Source organism: Patiria miniata, unplaced genomic scaffold, assembly GCF_015706575.1.
Source record: "Patiria miniata isolate m_02_andy unplaced genomic scaffold, ASM1570657v1 HiC_scaffold_20, whole genome shotgun sequence".
NCBI lineage: Eukaryota > Metazoa > Echinodermata > Asteroidea > Valvatida > Asterinidae > Patiria > Patiria miniata.
This window is the reverse complement of record NW_024037059.1, coordinates 32,954,672-32,976,870: the sequence shown is the minus strand read 5'-3', so window position 1 is coordinate 32,976,870 and position 22,199 is coordinate 32,954,672. Positions and strand designations below refer to the sequence as shown.

Genomic DNA, 22,199 nt, shown 5'->3' with positions numbered 1-22,199 from the left:
ACCCTTTGACCCCCATATAACTTATTATGGGATGGCGACATCCTGAGATAATTTAAGAGGATGATGACATCCTGGTAGTAGGATGACGACATCCTGAGGCATCAAATACTATATAATTTAATGGAATTAAGCGAAGTTTAAAGCAAACAAAACATAAGCGATACTTACCCACAACAGACAGCAAGACATCATGACCTCTCATCAATAAATACCACGTACAGCGACAGGATAAATACAAGCCGCACGTTCACCTGTGCGTATGTATCTTCAATGCACCCCGTGATAAATTATCTCAGGATGTCGTCATCCTATTTTCAGGATGTCGTTTTACCCTAATAAATTATCTCAAGATGTCGTCATTCTACTTTCAGGATGTCGTTATTCCCTAATAAATTATCTCAGGATGTTGTCATTCTGTTTCCAGGATGTCGTCATATCCTAATAAATTATCTCAGGATGTCGTCATCTTGCCTGTAATATGTCGTCATCCTGAGATAAAATGAGTCAGTACCTCAACAAGTCGGATGGCACTTCCAGAGCTCCGTAGTTTAGGGAGGGTTGACTAATATTAAGGTACAATGTATAACAGACATTTTTGGAGGCTAGGCACAAATAGTTTTGGAATTGAATACTTCATTGGCAAAATTTGTAGTCTGGTTCCCCGACCCGACAATTTCCCCCGACGTGCAGACGTCTACATTTATATAAATAGCTCTTTTGGTCTGGGAACCGGACTACAAAGTTTCATATCCCTTCCAAATTCGTGACGTCACAGAAGTAAATACGGAGAAATTAATTATGATCAGATAAAGGTGTTGGGCAGGAGATGGGGATTTTTTTTTAAATTTAAATCGCATTGATTTAAACAACTCACCGATTTAAAAAAAAAAACGATTTAAGCACGTGGTTTGTTGGGGTTGTTTTTATCTTTTGTTTATTATTTTTCTGTTTGTTATAGGGTGGATAGTTTTTCGGTTTTTTTCCCTCCAAATTTGTCTGATGTTCCTTCCTTCCACGATGAGAACAATCCAAGATGAGAACAATCAAAGATCGTATTATGGGAAAGATACGAGGCTCCTCTGAAAAAAAACACAAGTAAAACAGGAAGAAGCTACTCATGAGGAACAGCGCCACTACGTTCCTGGTAGGTAAAAAGCACATTAATTTTGCTATTATACAGTCACTCGACGTGATAACCTATTTAAAGCCACTAAACTTTGAAGATTGTGCGCATTTATGAATATTGAACAATAATAGCACAGACGTTAGGTCTATCAAAAAAAGTATTACGAAGGTGGTTGATCTTGATGCTTAATTTCCACATCATAAGTAAAGAGCGTATTGTAAAATGTATATTCCTGATTATAAAGTTAATTGTGAAACACACAAAAAAAATGGAGATTCAAAACTTGCAGCTAACTATACTGTTATTTATACATACATGTATAAGGAAAATATATCTTGAAATTATAATTTTATAAATGAGCACATTTCTTTAAATATCTGTCCAAAGGTTGGGCACGTTTTCTAATCGTAACGTTTTAAGTCACCAGAAATTTAGGACAAATCGGTATGTTAAACATGTGAACAACACTGAACTTTAAAGGAAATTTAGTGCTGGCTTTTTGAAATACAAATTGAGAATTGAGCCTTAGCGATGTTCGGGGACGAAATTAAAGTATCGAAATAGGGAATTCGTGTGATACAAGTCTTTAAAATAACCGGGACACCCATATTTAACTATTCAAAGTATCAAACTTTCAAATTAGCCCAAAAGGCAAACAAAACATTTTTTTATTCTTCTTCTGCCAACTGTGACTTCAGAGGACAGTGAAATCGGTGCATATAATATACACCAGTTGAGGACCTTCATTATACTGGATGACCGCATAATCAGAGTCTTTAGGCCTTGTATAAAAAAAAAGTGACACACAGACATTTTATACAGACATAACACAGACAGACAGACATACATCACATTATAACGTAGGATATTTTAATGTAGGATATAACAATAAACAAACCAATCAATCAATCAAAAGAAGAAAATTGGTGTTGCCAAAATTCGGAAACTGATTTCAACTTTTTTGCAGTCTTAATGTGTAAAATCTGCTTTTTGGGTAGCAGAAAAACAGGGAAACCTCGAAAAAGAATGCTGATTATTTGCTGCTCTAACAAACAGATAGGGGTGCGTACTCCTCCGTGGTTCTACTCAAGCAGCCTGATGCTGCAAACGTCCCCGCTCGTTGGTGCACAGCCAATAGGAAATCGTCGGCAACGTTAATTACGTTTGCGTTCTCGTAAGTGGAACTCATACTAACGATTGAATATTCGTGTGTCGGCGAGAGGATGATGCCATGACGAGTTGACGACGACGATGATGTAGGCCCGTTTGGCTTCCAGACTCGAATTATTTTTGGGTGGTCAAAGTTGACAGCGTAATGGCTACGGCCAGCTATACCACCGCGCGGGTGCTTCATTTCTTCGAACCACACACCCCTCTCTCCTATTTTACATCACAATAATAGGGAGGACAATGGACAATACTTTGTGCGTGGGGAACAACAATAATTGTGTGGCGCAACTGTGGGTTGACTTGCAACAAGGGCTAGCCTCACTGTCCTACTGTCAATATTATCCACGTGTACAATGTACACGGCGAGTTCACTCAACTGTTATCACTGAGTGACTGCCATGTTTTTGGCTAACCCAAATACATGCACTTCCCCCACGGTTCACTGATCATGGGTGTAGGCCAAATAATTTTTACAGCAACAATGCAGAACCATTGCTTAGTGTGTGATTCATACGTAGGGTAATAACAATTAAGGACTCGCCCTGAACAGTTATTTGGAAAGTTCATTCATAACCTTTCCCTCTCTCCCGTGCAGAGTGATTTTCTCTGCTGTCTTAGCCATACAATTTTAGACGGGTTCATCAGAAGTCGTCACTGGCCTTTTGATCACTTTCGTACCCCCTCGGGGATTACTTGAAAAAATTAATCGGCTGTGGACTCCATGACGTTTGTGGAACTTGTGGAACTGTGAGTGGAAATACATCAACTGCGTGGATCAGGGAAGCCAATGCAAAAAAAATGGCCGATGTTCGAATTCACAACTGGTGGTTAATTTGTGCTTTACTGCTTGAAATCGGCAGTAATTCTGCAGCTCTGGCAGCGGGTGAGTAGGTTGACGCAATTACGTGTTAATTATGTGTTATATTGGTGTTCTTTCGGCATAAAGTAGCCCCTTGTGACCGGTACCGCTTCAAGTACCCTTGGTTCCATGGTTCCATCATGGTCCCATGTTGTGCCACCGGTTAGGTGTGGGTGTGTGTGTGTGCTTTTTTATGCGATTCATATCCTATGCCGGAGTTAAGCCTATGAACGATTAACCGTAAAAAGGGCGGAGTCCTAGATGTTTAGTGTCCATGTCATTAGACTTTCAGACATTCCTATAATTATTCCATGTTAAATAAAGAAAGCTGAAGAATGCACATTTTCAGATAGGGGTGTTGGCCGTGCATAGCTTCGCCCCGCATGTACAATCCGCCTCACGTCACTTCGCCCTGGACCAAAGTTCGCCCCATCACCACTTCACCCATCGCCAAGGGCCCCTATGTGAACTGGAGGTGTTTATTTATTTATTTACTTTTACATCAAACTGGATTTCACATAACTGTGGTGTCATTGTGACGGTATTAGAAGCGATTCTGTTTTCGAATATGATGATTTGCGCCCATGTATTAGGCCCCCCATTCGAAAATTTCAAAGCACACAAAATCATGTTCTAGCTTTGTAATATGATATTTAATTTATTATCTATCATTTCACAGGCAAAACACAAGACATTTAATACTGTATATGTAAATATATGACAGGTTTAATATTCAATGTCATAAAAATTACTAGACACGACAAATAAGATCAAAAGGACAAACTACAAAAGGTTAAGATTCAAGAAACTATTAAAAAAAATTTTTTAAACATTAAACATTACATTGTACCATGCAAGCTTGAGGGATTACCTAAAAAAAGCTATAAACAAAAAGCCTGTCGACAGGCTCTCCAACTACGACAGGTTGTCTACGATTGGGCCACGGATGACCAAGGTAAAGCGTGTACATGTATATATATTTTCGGAGCACTGTACAACCTTAGCAGAACCATAGCACATCGGGCATATCCGTAAGACATCCGTACACGAATCTCCAAGAATACGAATAACCACGATTAACACTACGGTTGTCCTACGGATGTCCCATGCCGGGTGCACTACGTATTGATTTTCATGACGTTTCACCACGGAAGTTTTTAACAGTTGAAAAGTTCCGTAGCCCCTCCAGGAATACCCAAGGAAGATGACGGATAACTACGGATGTTATGCATGGAGAACCGAAAATGGACGGCTCATTTTCTAAAACTAAAATCTGCTAGAACATAAGTAGAATTATGGTTGAAATGGAGTCCTCTTTCTGAATTTTCATTTTTCATTGTCCAAAAGTTGGATTTTTGTTTTGTTTCTACTAGCAAAAGTATGGGCAGCCATTAGGGCAAAAAAAGACAAAAAAACAAACAAAAATAAAACAAAACCACAAAAATAAACGAACAACTCAGAAATAAACGAATATATCTCAGAAATAAACGAACAACAGCCTGTACGACCAAACCAAATTTCCGACTTTCTACGTGCAGAAAATGAACGTTTGATACCATGAACCAAATTTAACCCACGCAACTGACATCACTGGATACGCCACTGGTGCTGGATACGCCACTGTTTTCATAATGGTTTCCCCAAATGCAAGAGGATTTGTATACATGTAGTTGCTAATGACCATGGCTTTCAGCCCAGGAGCATGTCATCGTGGAGTGATGGACTCAGGAAGATCAAGAATCGACAAAAATATACTCGGAGCACCATTCGGTCTTCAGTCTCTAGTACTCGGGACAGAAGCGCAGTGAAAGAAGTTTACGCCAGGTTTCAGATATGGACAGATCGGCGGCTAAATCATCTGCATACAATCAAGCAGTTATGATCTGCGTGGACGTTGGCATTGGGCAACGAAAGTCGGGGCCCTAAATCCCGTATGCTCGAGCGTCTCAGAAGACATTTTAGGAACTTTTCTACAAAGGCTTGCTTGACGAAGGTCTTCAATATCGGACCTTGAATGTTTATCGTTCGGCAAATTTGTCCTCCATGAACCAACCATTTTGATGGTGTCCAAACGAACACCAAACTATGACTCGTGTCTTCAATGAAAAAAAAATTATATTCCAAAACATGGGATCGATGCGTCTTATGAGACTGTTTTGCACTACTGCCAACAACAAGAGTTTTTCTGTATACGGCGCATGCGTCAACTGACCAAGCATGCATGAGCAGCCATCCGCTTGCGCTTCGTAGGATTACGTTCACGAAGTTCTTTACAAAAAGTATACAAAATGTACATTGTATAATTTGCACGGTACATGCTAAATTAATTTCAGTTAAGCATTGGTATTGGATCGTCGAGTCTTGATGACAATGCAGAAATGTTATTCAAAGTTATGGTACCTGCAATTGAGTTCATCGGCCAGAAGTCACACTCCCTCCTTATAAATCACGCTATTTCCTTTCGAGTTAACCCATTACAGGGTTAACATAATCCCTGAATAGCGATACTACATATCTGTTTCTAAACAGATACCGCTAGCTAGCCCTTGGGTTGTTTGTTAACATTGGACGCCATTTGGCTGCCGCAATAAGCGCATAAAATGAAGCCGTGGTTGTAGGTTGGCAACATATTTCCCCCCAAAAGTCGCCCTTAGTTACACCCTCATTACCAAAGAAAAAGTTATGTTTAGGAAGTCTTTTGTTGCGTTTGTTGATAATTGTATTTTCAATAATCAAATAATATTGTTGCATGCAACCCGTGGCAACCACGCGTCGGCGATAGCGGTAACAATATAGTTTTCTGGATCATGGACCGTCTGCGGTGTGTTTTATTTGCAGCACACATCGTATGATGATCATGATCATTCTAGTTCGATGTTTACAAGAAAATAACAATGACGTCACACCATTGCTATCGAACGGCTTTCGTCGAGGTGCAACAGCTATGCACGGTGGCAGGGGCGGCGGAACCGGGGGGGGGGGCAGTTGCCCCCCCCCCCCCCCGATTTTCCCAAGTGCCCCTTTTGCGGACATAAATGTGCCTCTCGAGCATAAAAGTGTCCCCTCGAGATTAAAAAAAAATGGCCCTAAAAAGTATCCGGCTATTAATTGTAAGTAACCATTTCACAAAATGGTATACGAGGAAATATGAAAACCAAGCCCCAAAACGAACGCAATGCGCCCTAAAAAATGGGCAAATAATGCGTACATGTAGTTACGATACAATGCTCGGTTTTGAAGAGCGCCCCTATGTTGGAAGATGGTACCAGCAGTCATCCATCCACACAGCGTGATCAATATTCATGTTAGAGTACGTTACGCGAAGAAACAATACGGGGACTATAGACTGTGCCGACTTTGATGCGAAGACCGAATATAGCGCAGCTTTAGATGCGGACTTGTACTTGTCTGTCAAATTTTCCTAAATAGCGCCCTCTGTTGCCCAGTTTTATAGCCCGTTTCTCTCATTGGCGCGATGGTTTGCTTGGAGATTTGCATTAGGAGAAAGTTCATTGAATCTTTACTTGAATGAAAAGCGAAATCTATTCATCGACACCACTTATTGTTCTTGGACTCTTGGTTGAGTAGACGGGCTTGATCAGATCTGATTTTACCCAGGGTAGACAAGAATCAATAACAAAAAAAGTTGGTGCGCATTGCGACCCAACCTAATTAGGAGACGTCACCACACTGGAAGGATGAGGACAGCAACTGTGTTCTTCAACCCAGACGTGGCCGCCGGCCGGATGGCAACATCGTCGCCACTGAGGGGCACAGCAGGGTATACTCAAGCAGGTCTTAGTGGATGATAATGGGCATCCAATGGGACAAGTTGCAACAATGCAAGTTTACCAGTAATAAATCTTGTTTGAGGCTGTAGGGTTGCATCCAGACTAGCTGGAGTTACCCAGCCCTGAGTTTTATCATTGGGTTGTCATCTAGGGCTGGAGTGTATTTTTCTCGTAACTTGTACTAGTATATTCAAATTTTTTTGGAAAATGTTCAATTTTGTCCCCGTTACACACTAATTGCAACTGCAACTCACCCCAAACTTGCCTGGAATAACAGGTCCTTGAAGTAAAATGATCCATGATGAAGATTCAGCCTACAATTGCAGTGAAAACAGGAGGAATAACCGCTAACTTGACAACCTTGCTGGATTGGCCAGGACCGCAATTGGTTTGTGCACAATAAAAATTGTGTACAATGAATGGCGGTCGATTAACAGGCACAGAGAGCGATCACTGTCAACTACTCGGTTTTGCCGGCTGCGCTGGCTGTTGGCGCATGACGTCACGCGGAAGTGTAACACCCGATGACTGTTTCATGCACTATTGGTTGCGGTTCCAGTACCAAAGCTGTGATGCGAGTGGTAAACCTTATATTAGTGCATGAAACAGTCATCGGGTGTTACGCTTCCGCGTGACGTCATGCGCCAACAGCCAGCGCAGCCGGCAAAAACGAGTAGTTGACAGCTATCGCTCTCTGTGCCTGTTAATCGACCGCCATTCATTGTACACAATTTTTTTTGTGCACAAACCAATTGCGGTCCTGGCCAATCCAGCAAGGTTGTCAAGTTAGCGGTTATTCCTCCTGTTTTCACTGCAATTGTAGGCTGAATCTTCATCGTGGATCGTTTTTTACTTCAAGGACCTGTGTAATGGTTATTCCAGGCAAGTTTGGGGTGAGTTGCAGTTGCAATTAGTGTGTAACGGGGACAAAATTGAACATTTTCCAAATTTTTTTAAATATACTACAAGTTACGAGAAAAATACGCTCCAGCCCTAGATGACAACCCAATGATAAAACTCAGGGCTGGGTAACTCCAGCTACATCCAGACAGGGCTCTAGAGTGCTCTGAAACGTGCAAAACTAAATCAGGCCCACTTTACTCACAATTTAGCCAGCAAATTTCTCCAAAATTTCACTGGGGCAAAGAAAATGTCCTCAGTATTTCACCAACCAAGTTTGCAGACCAAATTCAATTTTTAAAGGAGACATTTCTTCAATATTTTACACATGAGAGGGAAGTCAACTGATTTCAAAATGGGGCTAAATACTAGACTGGTACATGTCAATAGTCTGGTGGCTTGACTATGGAGAAATGTGTAGTAAATTGAGACATGTTCCCGCTTCATGCCACATGTTTCTTAAATTCTTTTGGCATGGTTGATTGATGCAGTACTGAAGTTCGACTGGTTGTTTTAGGTGCCAGTCTATTTTCTTGTTTTGCATGTTTTGAATACCTTAAGTTTTGGGACTCTCATACACAGTATTTGAGAGTCCCAAATTTTCGGACTAGGTTGCATCACCCCCACCCCCATCCCCACCCCCATCCCCACCCCCATCCCCACCCCAATTCAGCTAGGCTTCTGACTAATGTTACAGTGGGTCCAAAAATAAAAAAAGGCAGTGTATATTTTGCCGGAGACGGCAAACCTTTAGTAAACGTTAGTTTGCCGGATATGCACTGAACATGCGCAGTTACTGTTTTTTTGTACTTCAACATTTTCCGGTGACAAACTTTAGTCTGGCTCCATGCCAAAATTATCGTTGTAACTTCGTATTCACAAGATGGGATTCAGACCATTTTATAATTTCGGACTTAATTTCCCTTTTAAAAAAAATCCTCCAGAGCCACAAATCTGAAAAAGAAAATGTAATACTCTGCAAAAAAATGTTTGAGACATGTTAAAATAATAAAAGAAGAATATTCTTATTTATTTGGGGATGAGGAAAAAAACATTAAAAATGTGCTACGTTCGGAATCGAACCCGAGTCATCCCGCTTACTAGAGCATTTGCTTAACCACTACACCAAACGTGCTTCACAACTTTTGGTAGGAATTTAATACATGTTATAATTCAGCCCTATCTTAAAGAGTACAGCGCCCTCTGTTGATATGGATTGCCGCCGGCAAACCTTTAGTAAATGTTAGTTTGCTGTCATTACCTCTGGCAAAATATCCACCATCTAAAAAAAATGGATCGGTAAAGTTCTTAAATTATATTCTCAAATTGTTCTACAAGGCAGAAAAAAGCATCAAAGATTTCACATTTCAAGGAGATGGATAATAGAACGGTTGAAAGTGAAAGCACCGGAACGTTCAAAATAATAAAGACAATACTTACCATGATGTGGAAATTTTAGAATAAGGGAATACATGTGTGCTTGGGAGGTGTTAAACACTATGGATGGAGTCTGGAATGCTGATAATTATCCGAGGCGAATTGATGAATACTGTTTCGGTAAAAAAAAATTCGAAGCAAGTCAAAAATAAAACTTTTCCAACGAGGGACCCCTCTAGCTATTATAATGGCATTGATCTCACTAATGGAGATCAATGCATAATGGAGTGTCCAGCTCGCGAGTAAGATGTTAACAACTCAGTTATGGACATGATGGAGATTGCCTTGCGCCGCGCGTACTGCGGGATGACACGCAGATGCAGCTGTGGTGAGTGTGTTGTGAATGGACTGTGAAATACTGCTGGTACGTGAGGATTGTGAAGAACGTTCAACCAATATTCAATAAAATGGTAAAAGGCACTGGATTTCATAGGAGTCCAGATTAAGACCAGCCAGCCATGTCTTTATCATGCATTTAAGACCGGCCACGTGACGGGCTCTCGAATGGGTAAACTGTCTTAGGTATTTAAATGAATATTTATTAATGATTACTTTCTGGATAAATATTAAGGGATTAATGTGTGCTTTTGGAGGTTTTAATCACTCTGTTTAAGACCGCTTGGTGTCTGGGTGCTGATAATTACCCGAGCCGAAGGCAATGTGGTGGATGATAGTAGGCATCCAATGGGACAACAATGAAAATGGGTATCCAATGGATCGCTTGCGCGTACCTCGCTGAATTAAAAACAAACTACTATGCGACTTAAGACGCATCATTGGAATTGCCTTCTTTCATTTTTTTCTTCAAAATGGAAACTTGCCAGAACGAATAATTTCACAGGGTGTTTAGTCCCAATACTATCTTTGGACCGAGTTTGCTTTTCAACAATAATTTCGTCAGTTACGTTTTGGCTGGCTGCAAATGAGTCCTGTGGTTTTAAGCATCCTGTGATCGTTGTGCCACCATGCATGAAGAGTGTCACCTATTGTCCAATAGTACCCATGATCATCCGGTTTGAACTGCGTCTTCATAGGAAACTGATGTCCATGCATGGAGTCCTTCTTAACCCCCCCCCCCCCCCTCCCCACCCTTTTCCCGCTTTTTGATTTTACGGAGGCCAGGCGACTGGTGGGAAAAAAAACACCTTTGCAACACTGCTGATCTGTTGCAGTGCTCAATGTGCCCTTTCAACATCACAATGACCTTTTTTTGTATTTATACATGTAGAGAATGACCTTCAACTGGTTGGAAGTGATCGAACCTTTGAAGGCAAATTGATGATACAGCATGCTGGGGCTTGGAGGACAGTGTGTTACGACGGATGGACACATGAGGATGCATCTACTGCTTGCAGGCAACTAGGTACGTTAATATTATCTGGAGTATACACACAAACATGCACATGTTTATAATGTAAAATCGAGGACATACATGAGGAGTAGCATTGAGTAATTGAGGACAGGAGTCCAATCAAAGACGTGTACAAAACCAGTGGGAGAAGTAAAAGATCGATGATAAAGAACAGTAGAAAATCCTCTATTTACACCATAGACAAACCTATGCATACATTGTAAACAAACATGTGCACGTATAGGTTTTCCCAATTTTCTTAAAAAGAAATCATTCAGATTATTAACACGAAAGCCATTTCAAATTTGCTTTTAAATCGAATGCTGCCTTGAGCTTTTAAACATCAAAAGGAGTCATTCAGTTTCATTATTTGAACAGTCTTTCGATACATGTTCCGTTCATTCAAATTTGTCAAAGGGCCTAGAAAGAAATTGATCAAGAATTCAATGTAAGCAGACATTTTGGCAAACATTTTCACATGTCGCATTTAAATCTGTTTCTGTGGTATGTGTTACTTGATTTGTATTTAGTTATTCATGTATAATGCTATAACATTGACCCTACATTTGTTTCTTCAAATCTTCGTCAACTTTTAACTTGAAGTTGTCCATATTATTACACACTGAAATAATTAACAGTACCTGTACAGTGTACACACAATCACAATAAAAAAAAAGCCAGAACAAAAATCCAAAAAAGCCAGAACAAAAATCCTGCCTTGGTTTCATATGTCTCAGAGAGACAGGCATAAACACAAATAACAGAATAATGATACAGAGGAATTATTCAAATCAAGACTATGATTATGGAACAAGAATATCATTCAGTGAAAGAAAGATAGAAATCCCTACTCGAATAATCCATATTGAACACTCAGATTGACTCTAAACGCAACAGAATACCTCATGCCAATATAAGATCCTGTACTCTTCAAAGACTTTTACTCTGATTGCATCAATTGGAAAGTGACATTAGAAATTACACTTGAATAGCAGTGGTGAAAATGTAGTCTTGAATGCCTATAAATGAAACGAACCTGAATGGCAAAACGAAAATCATGGTGTGCATGAAAACAACATTGAATGCAACAGAGAAGAAGAAACCCCAGTATGAACGAAAACTGAAAAATCTGCTCCAATCTGAATGTCTCTCTATTGAAAATGAATGTGTTTTTGCAGAAATTGGCTGGGAAAACCTATATTATTACAGAAGTTGCTCTCCCTGTGTAATTCAAGAAATTACTTTAATTTTTTCAACTGACGAACAATTTCAGTGTTTTATTGCTGTAATTAATTGGTTGTCTCTAAAAAAACCCCACCCAAAACAATGATTTGATGCTAAATTTTACAGGGTGCACATCCAAATGAAGCTTGTGATGAGAACAATCCAACATTTTTTTATGACTAACTTTTAAAATTTTGCATATTAGATGTAATGCCCAGTCTTGCAGAGCAGATCAACTTAACACAATGTATACCAGTCTCAAGAAATACAAACACGTCATGGCAATTTTAGCAAATTGAGCAAAATTTGAAATGCACATATTTAAAATGCACGTTTAAAAACAACATTCTTTCTACTGGCTAAATTTGCTAACTAAAAAAAAAACAATGTAAACTTTTTGGACAACCAAGCAAAATTGTTATTAACCTTAAATGGGTAAGGAGATTTTGTGTACAACTTTGCCGAAAACCGAACAATTTTATGCTATATTACAACCCATGGTTCCTAAATTTGCATATAAAACTAATAATAATAAGCACAAATGTAAATTATAGCTCAACGTCTTCAAAATAAAGCTGGTATAGGCCTAACACAAATCAACATTGTTGGTGAATCGAGTTGTGTGATTGTTGGTAAATTTCAGTCTTTTCTAACTCATGATAATGAGTCGAATTCTGTTCTCGCTAAGTGCAACATAATCACCCTTCAGAAGATGATACAATTTCTGACTATTATAGCCTTTGGTCTGCAGTAATGCCTTTTCTGACAGTAATGCCTTTAATAGAAAGTTGCAATTATTATTGGACCATCCATTGCGTCTACGGTAAGAGCAAGTGTAGGGCTAATACCCAATTGTTTTGGTGAGGCTATACCTTTTTCACTGTACTTTCCACACAAGACTTTTTATCTGAATGGAAAAGCACAAAATAAATGACTGGTGATGATAACTGTAAACATAACAGATATAATCATAGCATATCCAGACATAAAATCAGACTGTTTAAACAGTAACGATTCAAACAGTAAATTTGTGCTTAAGACTATAAACTTCATGCAGTGTGTTTCAAGGGGTGTTTGTAAAATTATATTGACATTGAAAGATTCAGGACTGTTTAAATAAGTTGAAGAAATAGGCCTGTATAATATGCACCTCGGTAGAACTTCACAATCCCTGCTTTCTCCACCAGCGTTCCAATACTGATGGGTACTTCATATAGTTCCCTTTGACCAGCGTTTGATGGTTGTTTACTGTACATCGGAGAGGGGTCATTTCCATCGCAGCTCATTGGGGAAAAGATAACAAATTGGTGAACACGACACCTTGGAAACATATGCTTGATGCTGCCATTTTTATTTGTACCTGAGGGTCTAATACCACATACATGTATCGAGTGGTGAGGCATATGTGCATTATATAGTGAAACTGCCACCTGAAGTTATTGTGTAACTTGAGCTGTCACAAAAGATACAATTTAATTTAACGAGTTAAAACAATTCTTTGGGGTTTATGCAGCAATCATCATAAAATAAATAGCTGAAAAGGCACCCATTGGTCAAGCCTCAAGGCATTTATGGATATATCAGTCACATTCTGAGGTTATGACTGTTTGGGGGTACTGAACAATCCATATTACCAATATTTTATTACATTAAACTCCTCATGAACCAGAAGAAAATAGAGGGTTTCTTTTCTTCGAGTTTCGAGTTTCGAGTTAAGTTTTCGAGTTTCGAGTTAAGTTTTCGAGTTTCGAGTTGACTTTTCGAGTTTCGAGTTAAGTTTTCGAGTTTCGAGTCGAATTTTTGAGTTTCGGGTTTCGAGTTGACATTTCAAGTTTCGAGTGGACTTTTCCAGTTTCGAGTTGACTTTTCCAGTTTCAAGTTGGTTTTTCGAGTTTCGAGTTAAGTTTTCGAGTTTCGAGTTGACTTTTTCGAGTTTCGAGTTGACTTTTCGAGTTTCGAGTTGACTTTTCGAGTTTCGAGTTAAGTTTGCGAGTTTCAAGTTTGTTTTTTGAGTTTCGAGTTAAGTTTTCGAGTTTCGAGTTAAGTTTTCGAGTTTCGAGTTGACTTTTTCGAGTTTCGAGTTGACTTTTCGAGTTTCGAGTTGACTTTTCGAGTTTCGAGTTAAGTTTGCGAGTTTCAAGTTTGTTTTTCGAGTTTCGAGTTAAGTTTTCGAGTTTCGAGTTGACTTTTCGAGTTTCGAGTTGACTTTTCGAGTTTCGAGTTGACTTTTCGAGTTTCGAGTTGACTTTTCGAGTTTCGAGTTAACTTTTCGAGTTTCGAGTTGACTTTTCGAGTTTCGAGTTGACTTTTCGAGTTTCGAGTGAACTTTTCGAGTTTCGAGTTGAGTTTTCCAGCTTCGAGTTGACTTTTCGAGTTTCGAGTTAAGTTTTCGAGTTTCGAGTTGACTTTTCGAGTTTTGAGTTGCCTTTCGAGTTTCGAGTTGACTTTTCAAATTTCGAGTTAAGTTTTGTGTTTAATAGGAAGAGGCGTAATCATACATGTCGCCACTACATTTTAAGTTATATGGAATGGAGTTTGGCCGCCACCATGCATTTAAGTTTTTATCAGACTTGTGTTTTCTCATCGTTTCTTGAGCCGGGGGTGGGAAGGCAGACGAGATCTAATAGATTGTCCATCTTATGTTTGGAGCTTGTCTGGAGATATGAGGCTGTAAGTCTCAAACTATCGCTTTTATACCATTCTTGTTGTATGTCTCAAACCCTGACTTAATCTGAGGTTTCGTATACAGAGTGCGATAGGCAGGAGATTTGTTAATAGTCATGCATTGGATGCGCAGCCGTATGGTAATTTGATTGGTCTCCTACTCCACATGTGACTTAATAACGTAGTGTTTTTGTCCGCTGACATGGATCATTTGGAGTCTAGGTTCGATTCCAAAGATACAAATGCACGCCTCTTCGACCGCCGACCGGGTGGTCGGGGGAGGGGATATCAATGTGTTTAATAGTTAAGTTTTTATCTGACTTGTGTTTTCTTAAAAAGAAGTGGTTTTCTGGCTAGGAAAATAGCAAGGAAGAACCGGTTTTGTGCAAGCAAAATTCAGGGAATAATCTGTTGATATTAATAACTTGTTGGAAAGTTCCAAGGTCATTCCAAGAAAGTTGCCGCCGTGAATTAGGGTTTAAAACATGGGAGGGGGATGGGATTTGCTATCAGCATCAGCAGGGCCGTTCCTCATTCTTTTCTTTTTATGGGATGTATGAGAACATTGGAGTACGAGGGGCTCTGCGAGCTGATGAATCTTTTTTTTGAAAAACATTGTGTTTGCAACCAGCTAGGGAAGATTTTCGTTTATTTAAGACTTACAAGCACTGGTATGGATACCTGTGTAGTTATATGACTAAACTGCCTAGAGCGTATTTGTTAAGGTTTTTTTTCCTTTTTTGGAAATTCAATACGCATATAGGGAGTAAAATCAGTTCCACTGCTGGGTTGCCGTGATGGGTGGGTTATAGCTTGTCAACACATACCTTGCCAGCGGGCCCATTAGATTGGTGATAACCGGAGAGCGGGAGTTTCAAAAAAACTCATCCGGTGTTTAGGCGATGCAAGGACTGGTTTGTGTACATGTGGTTTTTGTTTCTAGTTCACTTAATGTTTTGATTTATACCGGTGATAATATGCCGTCCCACCTGTTTTTCTTTTTTGTGTGTCGGGGGAAACAGAGCATATTTTCTGTGCCCTTTTTACGCACTTCATCAGTCACCCTTTGTTTAATTCTTTTGTACGTATTTACTTTATTGCTAATGATGGTAAAGAATATTTTACGCGTTAGCTTTTCTTGTAATGATCAGACTAAGTGGATTCCTTATTTTTAATTTTTATTTCGAAATCCATGCCTAAATGACCATTATGTTAGTTCTGTTCTTCAAGAAGTTCCAAAAGGATTTGAACGTTCTCCTCATCCAAGTTTTTTTCTTGGTTGGATGGTGGAGATGGGTTAATCCTTGATCGGACCAGGCCATCTTTTATGTTTTTTTGTCGTTTGTATGCCAGGATGGGTTGGGTCGCAAAGAGTGAACTAAGAAAGTCATTATCGCTGATCAGATTCCAGTGTTTCAGAAGGGCCTGCTTAAGAGCTGGGTGTTTAATTTGTGGGTTGTAGGGTAAAACAAAGACCAGCGGGATATTCTTTTCGGTTTTTGCACGCTTTTTAGAGTTCACGCGAGTTTCGCCTTTTTGGGGAAGAAGGGCTAAATCTTCTTGGTTGTATCCGCGTTTTTGTAGTTTGTCTTTGAAGAATTCAACCTTCTCCTTAAATTCTTTTGAGTGTGTGCATATACGGTCATATCTCATTATTTCTCCCTTAATCAAACCGCCAAACACTGACTCAGGGTGGGCAGAATCTCGAGCAAGATACTGAAAGGTATCAGTTTTTTTGGTTGCTACTCGATTATCCAGTTTCCCTTCTTTTTTGAACCGTTCGCCTTTGTAGATGACAAGGTCGAGGAAGGTGACTTGACTGTTTGAAATCTCTGACGTAGGGCTGAGTCAATTCGAATAATTGAATATTCGACCTTCCAATCGATCGAATATTCGAATATTCGGTTATTTGGCCATTCCAAATTACCTCAAAAGCAAAAATATGCCATACATGAACATGTAGTCAACGTACGTGCGCACGTCATGCATGATTTCTTCACAGGTAAGTCAGGTATTTGACAACAATCAGTTGTTCTTCAGTCGTCAGTAATTTAAAGATTAACAATAACCAGAGAAGCTAGAGTGACGGATTCCTTGTTTGCATGGGGGACGTATTAAGCCGTGAACCCCAAACACGGCGGGTGGCGTCAGCTATTGTGACTCTCCAACCCTTAACTCGCAAACAGGAACCGAGCATATCTATTACTGGAAGCTTCTTGAAGTCTACAAAACGGTGTACTTCCTAGTCACAGTATTGATGATAAAAAAATCACTTTTATAATAATAACTCGCACTTTTGTCACCAAGAATTGAGGAAATGATTTTATATCATTTTAAATAAACTTATTCTCAACAACCAAAAACTCCAAGAAAAAAACCTATGATATTTAATATCTTTATTCAATGAAATATGGGTCTTTGAATTGTAAATGCATATTTAAGTTTATGCAAATAATGGGCGTGGGCGCGGCATACACACGCCTTAGCTTGACACGTGCAAAGCAGTATTTCCTTGTTTGCCCACAGGGGATGTATTATAAGCCGTGTATCCAAAACACGAAGGTGACATTTCAGCAAAAAAAAAAAAAAATCGCCAGCCGAGCTCCGGCGGGCGCATTGTTGGCGGGCTAATTAGGGCACAGGTGCGCTGACCCGGTTCTTTTGTCTGGCTAAGTGCGTGCTCTGGAGATAACTTTCTAACAAATAGGCCACTAAAAGGTTTGGATATTCCAACTTGCAACATTTTGATACATTTTGTCTAGCTGTGGTTTTCTATGCTGGGAATCAGGGGCACGGTGCGGTGAGTTGACCGCAAAGTCTGTCTGGCGAAATAAATGAGAGCTCTTTTGAGTTTGAAATCCTCTCTGTTGTCTGCCCTTTTTCTTGCGTTTTGCTCCACTTGGAGGACATAAGCCAGAGGTTCCCGCTATTATTACTGAAAGTATAATTGCTGAACTAGTTTTTGAAGTGTTTATGTATGTTTTATTTGTGCAAATATTGGGTGCAATTAGCAGACTAACCCAGCGAACAAAGCTGACGGACAGCGAACGAAAATGTGTTCGATAAAAGGGTGCTCTGATCAGTTGAGAGAACTAGATTATTTTGTACATGTACATGTATATAATTACGGAGGCATTGGGGCGAACATCTAACAGCCATAATAAATTTACCCCTAAAAGTAAACAAGAAATTCTTTTAGAAAAATCCCAGAGTCCGTAACGTAAATGAACCAAGGTTTTCAAAACGTTTTAATGTAATGATGGGGTTCATGACAAGTTTTCTACAACACCGCCACGTGCTGTGAGCAGCATACTGCGTGCAAGGCGATTCCCTATAACCACGTGCATTCGACACGATTGAACAGGCGATGGAAAACTTTGGGGGGAATTGGCTTCGCTGTATCAGTGTAATGTTCCGCTTCTTGTGCGACCCTGTGCGAGCAGTACGTCCCTTAAAATAAGTACATGAAAACGGAAAATACAAAGGCCCACACAGAAAAAAGAAATCAAGTTCTTTGCATGAGATTGCAGAGGTCTTCTACATCGATGTTGGCATGCCATTTTCGCGATGTCAATAGCCGATCCAGTAAGCCCCTCCCACTGCGCACGTGGGCAAATTAACACGTGCTCCTCTCCATTGCCACGCTGCATTTTCCTATGCTGCACACATGTACATGTAACACCAACGCGCGGGGAAACTTGCCAGGATCGCATCGGGGAAAAACAGCGGCGGTTTTCTTTTGAAAGTAGGGATTGTAAGTAGGACAACAACAAACAAAAATACGGACAACGGAAACGTTACTACTCATGCTAGAAGTTTGATATGAAAAGGTGTCAGGAAGTGTTTTGTGAAGACATGAAAGACAAAATATATTGTTTATCTTGTCGGAAGCATCAGCGATTGGTGTTGCAGTCCGGCGTTAAAAAAATGGGTTGGCTTTACTGCAAGCACTCCCAAAGCAGAAGTAATATATGTATGGCATTATTGCTTGGCATATATACAAGCTACTTTTATGGGTTTTTTTGGCAGCAACTTGAAACTTAACTTTGAGAATACACTTTTGTTGTTAAAAAAAAAGTTTTTTCACCTTTTTATTTCATTGCATATCACCACCGAATATTCCTATTCGAAAATAAATATTCGAATATTCGTTTATCGATCGAATAACCGAATATCCGAATATTCGGCACAGCCCTACTCTGACGTGAACTTGAGCGTGGGATGAATTTGGTTTAGAGTATGGACGAGGTCACCGGCTTGGTCTTCGTTACCGTTAAATATCATTAAGACGTCGTCCCTGTATCTCATGTAACTCACAATTGAAGGATTGTATGGGAGAATAATTTCTTGTTCATATTTGAACAGGGTTATATCGCATATTTCTGGACTGCATTCGCTTCCCATAGCCACGCCAATTTTCTGTCTGAAGAACTTTCCATTGAATTCAAATATGTTTCGATGCATGATAAGTTCCAGGAGACAGCGAGCGTGTTCTCTTGTAGGTTTGGGTATTGCGTACAGACTGTTATCGGCAACTTCAAGTGCATCGCAGACTGATTCAATTGCCTCATCTTGTGGGCAATTCGTATACATGGACACAATATCCAATGTGATCAATAGGCTATCCTGCTTCAATGTCACGTTGTTTAGTTTTTCAAGCACATGCCCGGAATCGCGTGTATATGTGCTTTGTTGTTTGACAATCGGAAGCAGAAAATAGTCTATGTATTTTGAAATTGATTGAGTCGGACCTCCGCAACCACTAATAATAGGCCTCCCCACAAACCGCGTTTCTTTGGGTGCTTCTTTGTGAACTTTCGGTAAGAGGTAGAGGCAAGGAGTTTTGATGTCGTGGTTGTCACGGTTGAGAAACTCAAATGTTTTTTTGGATATTACTCCATCAATGTGAAGTCTGCGTATGGCTTGAGCGACCTGTTGCACGGTTTCCCCAGTCAAATCCCTATCAATCTCTTCATAATGTGGGCCTGATAATTGTCGTAGCCCCTCATGTATATAGTCTTGTCTGTTTAAAACACATACACCGCGGCCTTTATCGAATGGTTTAATGACTATGTCTCGTCTTTGCATAATGCCGGTCAGAGCGATGCGTTCCGCTTTTGATATGTTAGATTTTACATTTTTTATTTCCAACTTGGATAATTCCTCCAAAGTACCTTCAATGTATGATTCTAGATTAAGGTTGAAGGTAGGTTGGGGATTCCAAGTGGAGGGCAATTTGAAAGGATGCGAATTTGAAGGTCTCACTCTCCCTGCCATTTTTAGACCTAATCTCATTTTTCTGAAAAATGATTGGGAATGGCGAAGGATGGTGGACCTTTTTGGTTTTCTAGGGGTGGGTATAAAATTCAAACCCCTGCCTAGAGCAATCAGTTCAATGTTAGAGAGCTGAGAGTCCGAGAGATTCTTAACATAGGGCATACTCTGTTTAGCTTTCAGCTCAAGAGAGATCGTCTTCGCCCATTTCTTGTGCTTTTTGCTTATTTGGCGAGATTGGACAGATCTATTCTTGGCTGCATTCGTTTTGTTATTTTTTGGCTTTTATTAAGTCTCCTCGCCATGCTCACGCAGACTCAATGTAAACTTGTGTTCAATAAGTATTGACTGAGTGAGGTCTGCAAGAGAGCGTGGAGATTGTGGTTTTGGTTTTAGTGGCATGCCAGCAACTTATATGTGGGAGCTGGGACGAGGTAAGGGGTACAGCGCATGTGCAAGACGGGGTGCAAAGTCACTGCAAGACGTGTGAAATCAAGCGCAAAAGAAACAGCCGGGCGGGCGTGGGGGGGGGGGTGAAGAAGGTTGACATAAGGTGGGGAGGGAAGCGATAAGTTGTTTCGGCTTTAATTCAATTACCATCATTGCGTGTAGATTTAGATTTCTGACATTGTGTTTTAATACATGGATGGAGTGAGGAGCAGCCCGTCATCTTTATTTATTCTTGTACTGTGGAAAGGGGCTAGTCCAGACTCGCACTATTTATTCTATGAGAGGAATTAAACAAAATGAGTGACAATAGAATGCTCGCAAGTAGATAAGTGGATTGTTCTATCGTACTTTTTAGACTCTTCAAACAAAGGAGAATAGGCCTTTCAATATTTTTGTAGATTGCAAGGGGGAAGGAGAAGTGATAGTAAAAGAGTAGGAGAAGAGGTAGAAGAAAAGTAAAAGGGATAGAACATAGGAGTTTTTTTTAATCAGACATGAAAGCTCTAATCTCTTTTGTGAAGTTTTGGTGGCTTTGAAAAGAGCCGTTTGGTTTGTAAGTTGGATAGGTGAACTATCTGCGTCGCCCACCCCCGTGAGGCTGGAAACGGCCAGGCGGACTACTTCGACTTTGGCACGCTGTACCACCCAAAGAGCGTCCGTAGTGAGCCTGATGTGCCCGTCTCTTTCTTGTCTCTCTGGCCTTCTCGGACGGGATGGAGGTGGAGGCGGAGGGGGCGGCTGGCATTGTCCACACGGTATTTCATTGTCGACGAACATAAGCAGATCTTGATTGGCCTCATCACTTTTCGAGTTCGAGTTAAGTTTTCGAGTTTCGAGTTGACTTTTCGAGTTTTGAGTTGACTTTTCGAGTTTCGAGTTGACTTTTCGAGTTTCGAGTTAAGTTTTTGAGTTTCGAGTTGACTTTTCGAGTTTCGAGTTGACTTCTCCATTTTTGAGTTGACCTCTCTACTTAATGCCCAAAGCAGCTGGCTCTTGTACTAGCTAGCTCTGATTACAAGATTTGCCCATGGAGGTACGTAGGCATGGTTTATCCACTACTGAGTTAATAGTCATACACATGGCTAAAATAAGCAATTACGACAAATAAATCTTCGTAATAACAAAATAACAGTTTCTAGGCTTATTTGCACAACTCAGTAAGGCCTTTTTTGTTTTACAGTGAGATTCTTGAAGAACACCAATTCAGTTTTCACCTGACTTGTGAGAGTATAAATAAGATACATGTACATGTATGTGTACATGTAGTTCCATGATCAACATTATTTTCCAAACACTGGAAATCAACAGTGCTTGGCCACTAGGTAAATGCCTTAGGGATTTTTCTATTCTGTGCACTGCAGTGTGCTCAAAGGATGAAGGAACAGTAGAAGCTTCAAAGTTTTCCCTCTCCATTAATAGGACGTAAAATTAAGCAGCACCTATTTTGCAACTGCAGTGTTACATAAGGGACCACATATCTGGGTGTGCATGGGCACATGTAGCACACAATTAGGCTCATTGGAATGCATACAAGTTAATTATACCTTGCTGTATGCTTACATGCTATTAATTCAATACAATGAAGAGTAACAAAAGTCAGCATGTATTATTATACATCAAAGAGCATCTTTGTGTAATTTTATCAGATTTTGATATCCCGTTTGCTACCAGAGACAGCAAATGGTCCAAGAATGACAACGGTTTAACTTTAAGACCAATGGTGCAGTTTGAAAAGTTGCAATTTAAGAGATACGCTAGGAGAAACTGCTCAGCGTAACCAAAAATAAATGCCTGTATTGTATGGACTGTACAGTGCCCATACAAAGCGGGTTTATTCGATTTCACATGCTGTCATGCAGGCAAGCACTGTGTGATAGATATTCCTTGCCGTTCGTTTCGGGCAGTGTCACATTGTCAGACAGTAATTTCCACTCAACTCGCGTATTTGCAACT

General features: G+C 40.0%; 1 protein-coding gene across 9 annotated transcripts in view; it reads left to right on the top strand.

Moving 5' to 3' along the window:
* Positions 1-2,372: 2,372 nt before the first annotated feature.
* The window catches only part of LOC119728719 (soluble scavenger receptor cysteine-rich domain-containing protein SSC5D-like), a 58,198-nt gene continuing 38,371 nt past the window's right edge, over positions 2,373-22,199 (top strand). For 4 of the 9 annotated variants that reach the window (XR_005271134.1, XM_038201062.1, XM_038201064.1 and 1 more), the window contains exons 1-2: positions 2,376-3,179; positions 10,512-10,646. Coding sequence is in view for 6 of the 9 variants with exons in the window: in XM_038201062.1 (XP_038056990.1) it covers positions 3,095-3,179; positions 10,512-10,646 (220 nt within the window). In the remaining 3 variants the exon portion in view is untranslated. Of the gene's footprint in view, positions 3,180-6,607; positions 6,998-10,511; positions 10,647-22,199 lie in introns of those variants that run through there. The other 5 variants (XR_005271133.1, XR_005271132.1, XM_038201059.1 and 2 more) reach the window with 3 other exon arrangements.